This window comes from Rissa tridactyla, chromosome 19 (genome assembly GCF_028500815.1).
Source record: "Rissa tridactyla isolate bRisTri1 chromosome 19, bRisTri1.patW.cur.20221130, whole genome shotgun sequence".
Lineage (NCBI taxonomy): Eukaryota > Metazoa > Chordata > Aves > Charadriiformes > Laridae > Rissa > Rissa tridactyla.
The window spans coordinates 837,996-850,137 of NC_071484.1; the positions used below are offsets into that span (position 1 = coordinate 837,996).

A 12,142-nucleotide genomic window follows, 5' to 3' on the forward strand; every position below is an offset into this window, starting at 1 on the left:
ATGTTAATGAAGGGATAGAGTGTGAAGAGATGTCCCTAAAGAATAGCCAAGGGGAAGTTGAAAGCTTATGGGTAGGAATTAGAGACCGAGGCAACAAGGGGAACCTTTTAGTTGGTGTCTAGTACCTGATCAAGGGGAACCTACTGATGAAGCCTTCTTCTTCCAGCTGCAGGAGGCATTGCGCTCGAAGGCTCTCATCCTGCTGGGGGATTTCAACAACCCCAACATCTGCTGGAAAAGTAACACAGCGAGCTGTAGATGATCCAGGAGGCTCCTGGAGTGCCTTGACAATAACTTCCTAAGACAGGAAACAGACAGCCCTACCCGAGGGGATGCCATACTGGACCTCATAGTCACCAATGCCAGTGAGCTTATTGGGGATGTCAAGATTGGAGGCAGCCTGGGCTGCAGTGACCACGCACCGGTGGGAGTTCACGGTCCTGAGGGGTATGTGCCAGACGAGGAGCGTAGTCAGGACCCTGAATTTTAGGAAAGCAAACCTCCAGCTCTTCAAGGAGTTAGTCAAGAGGACCCCCTGGGAAACGGTCCTCAGGGACAAGGGGGCAGAACAGAGCTGGCGGATCTTCAAGGATGCTTTCCATAGAGCACAAGAGCTCTCGATCCCCAGGTATAGGAAATCAAGCAAGAAAGGGAAGAGACCAGCATGGCTGAGCTGGGACCTGCTGGTCAAACTAAAGGCAAGAAGGAACTGCACAGGCAGTTCTAGCAGGATCAGATGTGCTGGGAAGAGTATAGGGATGCTGCCTGGTTATAGAATCATAGAATCTGTTGGGTTGGAAGGGACCTTTAAAGGTCACCTAGTCCAACCCCCCTGCACTAAGCAGGGACATCTTCAACTAGATCAGGTTGCTCAGAGCCTCATCAAGCCTGGCCTTGAATGTCTCCAGGGATGGGGCCTCCACCACCTCTCTGGGCAACCTGGGCCAGTGTCTCACCACCCTCATTGTAAAGAACTTCATCCTAATGAAGGAAGACCCAGGGAACTACAGACTGGTCGGTCTCACCTCTGTGCCTGGCAAGATCATGGAACAGATCCTCCTGGAAGCTCTGCTAAGGCACATGGATAATAAGGAGGTGATTGGTGACAGCCAACATGGTTTCACCAAAGGCAAATCGTGCCTGACAAGTTTGGTGGCCTTCTATGATGTTGCTACAGCATTGGTAGATATGGGGAGAGCAATTGACGTCATCTACCTGGACTTATGCAAAGCGTGCGACACTGTCCCACACGAAATCCTGGTCTCTAAATTGGCAAAGCATGGATTTGATGGATGGACCACTCGGTGGATAAGGAACTGGCTTAATGGCGGCACTCAAAGGGTTGCAGTCAATGGCTCAATGTCCACATGGAATCCGGTGATGAGTGGCATTCCTCAGGGGTCAGTACTGGGACCGGTGCTGTTCAACATCTTTCTTGGCAACACGGACAGTGAGATCAAGGGCACCCTCAGCAAGTTTGCTGACGACACCAAGCTGTGTGACATGGTCAACACACTGGAGGGAAGGGATGCCATCCAGAGGGACCTGGACAGGCTTGAGTGGTGGGCCTGTACGAACCTCATGAAGGTCAACCAGGCCAAGTGCAAGGTCCTGCACCTGGGTCATGGCAATCCTAGGCACAAATACAGGTTGGGCAGAGAATGGCTTGAAGGCAGCCCTGAGGAGGACTTGGGGTGCTGGTGGACGAGAAGCTCAACATGAGCAGGCAATGTGCACTTGCACCTGAGAAAGCCAACCACATCCTGGGCTGCATCAAAAGGAGCATGGCCAGCGGGCCGAGGGAGGTGATTCTGCCCCTCTACTCTGCTCTCGTGAGACCACACCTGGAGTACTGCATCCAGCTCTGGAGTCCTCACCACAGAAGGACATGGATCTGTTTGAACGGATCCAGTGGAGGGCCACGAAGATCATCAGAGGGCTGGAGCACCTATGCTATGAGGACAGGCTGAGAGAGTTGGGGCTGTTCAGCCTGGAGAAGAGAAGGCTCCAAGGAGACCTTATAGTGTCCTTCTAGTACCTAAAGGGGGCCTACCCCAAGGATGGGGAGGGACTCTATATCAGGGAGTGTAATGATAGGACACAGGGTAACGGCCTCAGATTGAAAGAGGGCAGATTTAGCTTGGATATCAGGAAAAAAATTCTTTTCTGTAAGGGTAGTGAGGCACTGGAACAGGTTGCCCAGGGAAGATGTCAATGCCCCATCCCGGGAAGTGTTCAAGGCCAGGCTGGATGAGGCTTTGAGCAGGCTGGTCTAGTGGGAGGTGACCCTGCCCATGGCTGTGGGGTTGGAACTAGATGATCTTTAAGGTCCCTTCCAACGCAAACCATTCTGTGATTCTGTGATGTGTAATCTAAACCTGCCCTGCTCTAGTTTAAAACCATTGCCCCTTGTCCTATCACTACATGCCCTGCAAACAGCCCCTCGCCAGCTTTCTTTTAGGCCCCCTTTAGGTACTGGAAGGATACTATAAGGTCTCCCTGGAGCCTTCTCTTCTCCAGGCTGAACAACCCCAACTCTCTCAGCCTATCTTCATAGGAGAGGGGCTTCACCCTTTGACCATCTTCGTGGCCATCCTCTGGACCTGATCCAACAGGTCCACATCCTTCTTGTGCGCAGTACTCTAGGTGGGGTCTCAGGACAGCAGAGTAGAGGGGGAGAATCACCTCTCTTGATCTGCTGGCCATGCTTCTTTTGATGCAGCCCAGGATGCGATTGGCCTTCTGGGCTGCAAGCACACATTGTTGGCTCATGTCCGGCTTTTCATCCACCAGTACCCCCAAGTCCTTTTCCACAGGGCTATTTCTCTATCGCATCATCCCCCAGCCTGTATTGATAATGAGGATTGTCCCAACTCAAGTGTAGGACCTTGCACCTGGCCTTGTTGAACTTCATAAGATTTGCTTGGGCCCACCTCTCTTGCTCATCCAGGTCCCTCTGGATGCCATCCCGTCCCTCTGGCCTCTCGACTGCACCACTCAGCTTAGTGTCGTCGGCAAGCTTGCTGAGGGTGCACTTGATCCCACTGTCTAAATCATTGATGAAGATATCCAACAGCACTGGTCCCAATACGGATCCCTGAGGGACACCACTTGTCACCCCTCTCCATCTGGACATCGAGCCATTGACCACCACCCTCTGGATGCGACCATCCAGCCAGTTCCTTATCCACCAAACAGTCCACCCATCAAATCCATATCTCTCCAACTCAGAGAGAAGAATGTTGTGGGGGACCATGTCAAAGGCCTTGCAGAAGTCCAGAGAGATGGTATCTGTAGCTCTTCCCTTGTCCACTGATGCAGTCCCTCCATTGTAGAAAGCCACCAGGTTGGTCAGACAGGACTTGCCCCTGGTGAAGCCGTTCTGGCTGTCTCGAATCACCTCCCTGTCCTCCATGTGCCTTAGCATAGCTTCTAGGAGGATCTGTTCCATGATCTTCCCAGGCACAGAGGTGAGACTGACAGGGCGGTAGTTCCCAGGGTGCTCCTTTCTACCGTTTTTAACAATGTGTGCAATATTTCCCTTTTTCCAGTCACCAGGGACTTCACCTGACCGCCACGACTTTTCAAATATCATGGAGAATGGCTTGGCAACTACATCAGCCAATTCCCTCAGGACTCTGGGATGCATCTCATCAGGTCCCATAGACTTGTATATGTTCAGGTTCCTCAGGTGGTCACAAACCTTGTCTTCACTTACAGTGGGAGGGACTTTGTCTCGCAGGTCCCTGTCTTGCGGTCCTTCAACCTGGGAGGCATGAGGAGAGAGGCTGTCAGTGAAGACTGAGGCAAAAATATTGTTCAGAACCTCAGCCTTCTCCTCATCTGTTGTTACCAGTTTGCCATTCTTGGTCATCAGGGAGGGTACACTTTCTTTGACCTTTTGACGTTTTCTGTTTGACGTACCTGTAGAAGTCCTTCTTGTTATTCTTAGCATCCCTTGCTAAGTTCAGCTCCAGCCGTGCAAAACCAAACAACCCAGAACAAGAGAAAGCGTTCAGACATGTGTGAGCCAGACGAGACCAAGGGGAAAATACTGAAATCTCAGACCTTTTGTAAGATGCCTCTTCATGGAATCACGGAATCACAGAATCTTCAGAGTTGGAAGGGATCTCTAGATATCATCTAGTCCAACTCCCCTGCTAAAGCAGGATTGTCTAGAGCACATTACTCAGAACTGCATCCAGGCGGGTCTTGAAAATCTCCAGAGAAGGGGACTCCACAACCTCCCTGGGCAGCCTGTTCCAGTGCTCTGTCACCCTCACCGTAAAGAGGTTTTTCCGTGTATTTGAACGGAACTTCCTATGTTCTAGCTTGTGCCCATTGCCCCTTGTCCTGTCACTGGGAACCATTGAAAAGAGCCTGACTCCGTCCTCCTTAAACCCACCCTTTAGATACTTGTAAACATTAATCAGGTCCGACCTCAACCTTCTCTTCTCCAGGCTAAAGAGTCCCAGCTCTCTCAGCCTTTTCTCATAAGGGAGGTGCTCCAGTCCCACAATCATCTTGGTTGCCCTTTCTAGCCAACTGCATCCTGGGCTGCATCCCCACAGCGTGGCCAGGAGGGCGAGGGAGAGGATTCTACCCTCTACTCTGCTCTCATGAGACTCACCTGGAGTACTGAATCCAGCTCAGGACTTGATGGAGTAAGTCCAGTGGAGGGCCATGAAGATAATCAGAGGGCTGGAGCACCTGTCTCCTATGAAGACAGGCTGAGAGACATGGGCTTGTTCTGCCTGGAGAAGCCTCTTGGGAGACCTTATGACAGACTTCCAGTAGCTAAAGGGGGCCTACAGGAGAGATGGGGATGGACTCTTCATCAGGGAGTGACGCGACAGCACGAGGATAACGGTTTTAAACTGAAAGAGGGGAGATTTAGATTAGATATTAGGAAGAAATTCTTGACTGTGGGGGCGGTGAGACACTGGAACAGGCTGCCCGGAGAAGCTGTGGGTGCCCCATCCCTGGTGGTGTTCAAGGCCAGGCTGAATGGGGCTTTCAGCAACCTGGTCTGGTGGGAGGTCTCCCTGCCCAGGGCAGTGGGGCTGGAACTAGATGATCTTGAAGGTCCCTTCCAACTCTAACCATTCTGTGATTCTATGATTCTAACTTCCACGATAGTCTTCTCCATATTTTTACATGGCACAGCCTCTCCAAGAGAGGAAGCAAGTGAAAGAATGAAGTTGAGCCTAGGAAAAAGGAGGACAGAGAGGGAGGACGGTATCATTAAGGTTGGATTTTGTTTTTTTATTTTTCGTTCCCTCCATTACACTGTATCTTAATTGCCAATAAATTAAATTCCTGCAGTGTGCAGGACAGGCCACAAACACCTGCCGTGCGCAGTGATAAGCCCTCAATGCCGGAAACAGCCCTGAGCACCACCACACACATCGCAACACTCCCCCGGCCCATTGCGCTTGCACCTTGGGCTGAGCCCCAGCAGGATTCTGTTAAAGCTCAGCTGGATTTCCTGTCTCTGGGTGAACGGCACAGAAATAGCGGACAGAGTCCCAGGGCTGCAGGGCACTCAGGGATAGATATGCCTCAGAATGGGAATTGTCCCAGGATGCCGTGGCTCAACCCTGCACCTCTGCCCCACAGTACTTTGTAGTACCCGAGGGTCCACACATGAAGGAGACCCACTCGAGACCACCACTGGGGGGCCTCACGGTACCACCGAACATAGTAATCCTTGAAGGTGAAGCCGGATCCGCAGAAGGAGAGGAGCATGGAGTCCCTGGGTGCTTGTAGCCCTCCACCGGCCTCCACCAGCTTCAGCTGCACCCACACCCCTGCAGACGGAGAGCGCAGGCAACGTGCCATGAGTGGTGGCTCACCTGATGCGGCATCAGCATGTGGCATCAGAAGAGATGTAAGATTTTACAACTTCCTTCCACCTTTCTTGGGATGTTCATGAAACAGCTCTCTCTCCTCTACCACCCTGAGCGCTGGGAAAGTGATGGAGCAAGTAGGCCTGGAAACCATTTCCAGGAACTTGAGGGACAAGAATGTCACCAGGGTTCACAAGGGGCTAGTCATGCCCCTTGTGATAATCTTCTGTGAGGCAATGACTGGTTGTAGAGATGAGGGGAGAGCAGCAGACATTGGTTTCTGTTGATTCAGGAACACTTTCAACACTGTTTCAGCCAAGATCCTCCTAGAGAACCTGACAAAGTCTGGGCTGGAGGAGCAGGCAGTGAGGTGGGTCACAGAATCACAGAATGGTAGGGTTGGAAGGGACCTCTGGAGAGCATCTAGTCCAACCCCCCTGCCAGAGCAGGCTCACCCAGAGCAGGTGGCACAGGAATGTGTCCAGGCGGGTTTCGAATGTCTCCAGAGACGGAGACTCCACCACCTCTCTGGGCAGCCTGTGCCAGGGCTCTGCCACCCTCACAGGAAAGAAGTTTCTCCTTAAGTTTACGTGGAACTTCCTACGCTCAAGTTGGTGCCCATTACCTCTGGTCCTGTTGCTGGGCACCACTGAAAAGAGCCTGGCCCAATCCTTCTGACACCCACCCTTTAAGTATTGATAAGCATTGATAAGATCCCCGCTCAGTCACCTTTTTTCCAGACTGAAGAGACCAAATTCTTCAGCCTTTCATTGCAAGAGAGGTTTTCCAATCCCCTAATCATCTTGGTAGCCCTTTGCTGTACCCTCTCCAGCAGTTCCCTGCCCTTCTTGAACCGGGGAGCCCAGAACTGAACACAGTACTCCAGGTGTGGCATCACCAGGGCAGAGTAGAGGGGGAGGATGACCTCCTTCGCCCTGCTGGCCACACTCTTCTTGATGCACCCCAGGATGCCATTGGCCTTCTTGGCCACAAGGGCACATTGCTGGCTCATGGTCATCCTGTTGTCCACCAGGACTCCCAGGTCTCTTTCCATAGAGCTGCTCTCCAGCAGGTCAGCCCCCAACCTGTACTGGTACTGACGCCCAGAATGAGCTGTTCCATCATCTTTCCAGGGATGGAGGTGAGGCTGACTGGCCTGTAGTTCCCCAGGTCCTCCTTCTTGCCCTTTTTGAAGGCTGGAGCAACATTGGTTTTCCTCCAGTCCTCAGGCACCTCACCTGTTCTCCACGACCTTTCAAAGATCATGGAGAGCAGCCCAGCAATGACTTCTGCCAGTGACTATCTTCTCATGATCACTACAGCCAAGGGTGCCCCCAAACTTAATGTCCTCCACCAGTCCCTCTGACAGTCAAAAACTGTCTGAATGCCTGGCGCCAGATGGTGGTGATCAGTGGCACAAAGTCTAGTTGGAGGCCAGAAACTAGCGGTGTATCACAGGGATCAATACTGGCTCCAATCCGGTTGGACGTCTTCATTAATGATCTGGAGGACTGCACAGAGTGTGCCCTCAGCAATTGTGCAGATGACACCAACCTGGGAGGAGTGGCTGATACAGCAGGGGGTTGTGCTGCCATCCAGAGGGACCTTGGCAGGCTGGAGAGATGGGCTGACAGGAACCTGAGGCAGTTCAACAAGCAGGAAGGCAAATTGCTGCACCTGGAGAGGAACAACCCTGAGCACCAGGACAGGCTCTGGTCACCCAGCTGGAAAGCAGCTTTGCAGAAAAAGGCCTTGGGGTTGTGGCAGACACCAAGTTGGCCATGAGCCAGCAATGGGCCCTGGCAGCAAAGGTGGCCAATGGTATCCTGGGTGGCATTAGACAAAGTGTTGCCAGCATGTCATGGGAAGCGATCCTTCCCCTCCCCCATGTGGTGTCAGCCCTGATGCAGGTTCTTATCTTTATTCAGCTCCAGGTGCTGGGTAACTGTTGTGTTGCTGCATTAGCCACCTAATCAAACTGTTGTTACTCCTTCACCTCTCACTCAGCCCAGCAGGATAGCCTGAACCTGGATGTGGAGGAAGGATGAGACACTTCTGGGAGAGATACCTGACTGATGACATAGAGTAGCAACAGGTTTTTCCAGACCCTGCTTAGATTTGGATACAATTGGGCATGTGGGGCAGTCCACGTAGTCTCCAGAATCAGAGCACTCGCATCCCATCTGCAGTGCCTGATCCTGCTACGGCTACCGGGAAGTCCCTGAGAAGGAACTGAATATCATCTGTCTTGTGAGTGCAGTGTACGTGCCCTTAATCCCTCCTACACTCCAAACAGTTAAGAACGATAGCTAGCAGTTCCTTCAGAGCACGCAAAACATTGCAAGGAGTGCCCGGAGGGCTACGATTGGGAGGGGGAATTTGACTCTCCCTCTGCACAGTCAAATTTGGAAAGCCCACTCACAAATGGTCAGTGTGCTGGTGGCACAGCACATCCACACATTGGCACCCTCGTCTGTCAGACTGAAGCAGCTGCCTTAGCAGCATTGTCAGTCTGTAGAGCATGGGATGCTGGGAAGGGACAGGATGACACAGCCTCCCTATGCCATGGTATGCAACTGGCTGTTCGAAACCAGAAACAGCACACTTTTGAAATGACTGGCCCAACGGTGACAAAAGACTCCTGGGCTGCTAGCTGGCTTCTCTGCTTAGGAGATTGCTCAGGGGCTGTGGGCCATGGGGCCACAGAGAGGCCCCCATGATCTTTGGGGTTTGGCAGCTGCAAACACACATGCTCAGAAGGTCTTGCCCCATTATATTCGCAGGCCTGGGAGAGAAGCTCCCAATCAAAACCAAACAACCCAGAACAAGAGAAAGCGTTCAGACATGTGTGAGCCAGACGAGACCAAGGGGGAAATACTGGAAGCTCAGACCTTTTGTAAGATGCCTCTTCAATCCTCCCTCAATGTCTGTGAGGACTCTAAAAGTCAAAACATCTCATGCAGATTGGAAGGCCCATTTTTTGTCCTTCCTGGTTCATTTTTCATGACAAATTCACTACCTCGGAGTTTCCTTCTTTCCCTTTGACCTCCAGAAATGACTTCTTGTGTGGGCACCTTGATAAATTCTTGCTTTTCTCTCTGGACTATAAGCTGGAGTTCGAAGGGTAAATCTGCATGGGAACCCAATGTTTATGGGTGCTGAAAAGGCAGCCCCCAGCAGACTGAGCAGTGCTGCTCAGCCAGGTCCATGTGAGGGACTCAGGTGTGCTGCTTTTTGGATAAAAGAGAGAAGACAGAGATGAAGAGATGAGAAGACGATGAGGAGGAGAGATAGCAGAGAAGAGGCGAGGCGTGGCAAGGATGCTGGAGGGAAGGGAGGCCATCCACAGGGACTTGGACAGGCTTGATAAGGGGATCCGTGTGAACCTTATGAAGTTCAACAAGGCCAAGTGCAAGTCCTCTGTGTGAGATGGGGCAATCCCAAGAACAGTACTGGCTGGGCAGAGAACGGATGGAGAGCAGCCCTGAGGAGAGGCACTTGGGGGTGTTGGTCAATAAGAAGCTCAACACAACCCAACAATGAGCACTTGCCTTTCTAGCCAACTGCATCCTGGGCTGCATCCCCACAGCATGGCCAGGAGGGCAAGGGAGGGGATTCTACCCCTCTACTCTGCTCTCATGAGACCCACCTGGAGTACTGCATCCAGCTCAGGACCTGGACCTCCTGGAGCGAGTCCAGCAGAGGGCCACGAAGATAATCAGAGGGCTGGAGCACCTGTCTCCTATGAAGACAGGCTGAGAGACATGGGGTTGTTCAGCCTGGAGAAGAGGAGCCTCTTGGGAGACCTTGTAACTGCCTTCCAGTGCCTAAAAGAGGCCTACAGGAAAGATGGGGAGGGACTCCTCATCAGGGAGTGAAGCGATAGGATGAGGGTAATGGTTTCAAACTGAAAGAGGGGAGATTTAGATTAGCTCTTAGGAAGAAATTCTTGACTGTGGGGGTGGTGAGACACTGGAACAGGCTGCCCAGAGAAGCTGTGGATGCTCCATCCCTGGAGGTGTTCAACGACAGCTCAGATGGGGCTTCGAGCAACCTGGTCTGGTGGGAGGTGTCCCTGCCCAGGGCAGGGGGGCTGGAACTAGATGATCTTGAAGGTCCCTTCCAACTCTAACCATTCTACTGTTCTGTGATTCTACCTCCCACAATAACCTTCTCCATATTTTTACCAGGCACTGAAGTGAGACTGAGAAGCCTGTAATTATGAGGGTTTACCTTCTTTCCCTTCTGGAAAACGGGGATAACATTTGCCAGCTTCCAGTTGTCTGGGGCCTCTCCAGACTCCCAAGGCCATTAGAAAAAGAACAGAGAGAGGTTCTGTGATAACATTGGCCAGCTCTTTCATACCCGGGCATGAATGCCAGAGGGACCCATAGATTTAGGTGCCGAAACAACGCAGAAGAAATACTACAAACTGACCCCAAGCCCCATTTCCAATTGGCCCCTGTGCATCCTGGGGAGAGGAAGGGAATGCACGAGTGAAGCTGAGCCTGGGAAGAAGGATGGCAGAGAGGGAGGACGGTTTCTTTAGGGTTGCGGTAATTTTCTATACTCTCCATTGCACTGTATTTTAATTGGCAATCAAATTCCTGCAGTGTGCAGGACAGGCCACAAACACCTGCCATGCGCAGTGATAAGCCCTCACTGCTGGAAACAGCCACGGGTGACCTCACACACATCACAGCACTCCCCTGGCCCACTGCTCTTGCACCTGGGCTGGGCCCCAGCAGGTTTCTGTTAAAGCTCAGCTGGATTTCCTGTCTCTGGGTGAACAGCACAGAAGTAGCGGGCAGAGTCCTGGGGCTGCAGGGCACTCAGGGACAGATACGCCTCAGAACGGGAATTGTCCCGGGACACCGTGGCTTGTCCTTCCACTGTTGGCCCGTAATTCTTTGTAGTACCCGAGAATGCACTGATGTAGGACACCCACTCGAGACCACCACCGGGGGCCTCACGATACCAATAAATGATGTAATCCTCGAAGGTGAAGCCAGATCCGCGGCAGGAGAGGCGCACGGAGTCCCCGGGAGCTCGCAGCCCTCCGCCGGCCTCCACCAGCCTCAGCTGCGCCCACACCCCTGCGGACGGAGAGCGCAGGCAGCCGGGCAGCGCGCCACCACGGCCCCACGACGTTCCCCCGCCGCCCCGGCCCCCCCCCGCCCCGGCACAGCCACAGCCCCCACCCCCCCCCTCTCCCGGCAAAGCCCCGCGCCCGGGGCAATGCCCCGCCTGCCCCCCTCGGGGCTCAGCCGCGCCCGCTCCCACACTGCGGCCCGACCCGCCGGCCCAAAGCCTCCCCCTGCGCGGCCTCAGCTTCGGCCTCTTCCTCCCCCGGGCAAGGCGAGCGCCACCACACACCGCGCCCGGCGCGGGAGCAGCCGCGGCCCCGGTATGAGCAGCGCCGCACACTGGCAGCCCCAGCCCCGGGCCCGGGCCCTGCTCTCACCTGCCGGCCCCAAGGCCAATGCCATGGACACGAGCCACGGCCCCAGCCCGGCCCCCATCGTGCCCTGCCGCGCTGGGGCCGGACGGGGCCCGGCGGGAGCCGCACAGGAGCCGAGCGGAGCCGCGCTCGGGCCCGCTCCGGCCCGTTCCGCCGGCTCGGCCCCTCGCCGGGGCAGCGCCCATGCCTCTGCCCGCCCGCAGCACGCCCGCCCCGGCCCTGCCCGTCCCGGCCCCGCGCTGCCGCGGACCCTTCCGTCAGGAGAACGGCGGGCGCGGGCCGCGGGGCAGGGCCGTGGGCAGAGCAGGAGTGTGGCGCCCCGGCACACCGAGGCTCCTCAACCGGGGCTGCCGGCGCGGCTCCGCCGCTCTCCCGCCTCGTCGCCCTGCCGAGCCCTGCGCAAGGGCGTCGGCGCCTCGGCCGCTCGCAGCCGGGGCCGGCCCCAGCGGCAGGGACGGGCCGTCGGCCCGCAGCGTCCCCTCGCAGGAACCTCCCCGTCCCCCGCACTCCCAGCCCGCCCTGGCCTCACTCCCAGCCCCTGCCCGCGGAGACCAGACACACAGAGGGCTGTGCTGCCATCCACAGGGACCTCCACAGGCTGGAGAAGTGGGCTGACAGGAACCCCCTGCAGCTCAACACGGGCAAGAGCCAAGTCCTGCACCTGGGCAGGAACAACTCCCTGCACCAGGCCAGGCTGGGGGCTGCCCACCAGGGAAGCACGTGCTCAGAGAAGGACCCCAATGGTTCTGGTGGACAATGTGACCATGAGCCAGAAATGGGCCCTTGTGGCAAAGAGGGATAATGGTGTCGAGGGCTGCACCAGGAGGAGTGT

General features: G+C 54.8%; 1 gene segment (V, D, J or C); it reads right to left on the bottom strand.

Annotated features, from left to right (window-relative positions):
- Window positions 1-10,195: 10,195 nt before the first annotated feature.
- LOC128919279 (Ig heavy chain V region C3-like) lies at window positions 10,196-11,434 on the bottom strand. The segment is given in 2 exon segments: window positions 10,196-10,945; window positions 11,314-11,434. Coding segments are annotated over 2 exon segments (399 nt in total).
- Window positions 11,435-12,142: the final 708 nt, after the last annotated feature.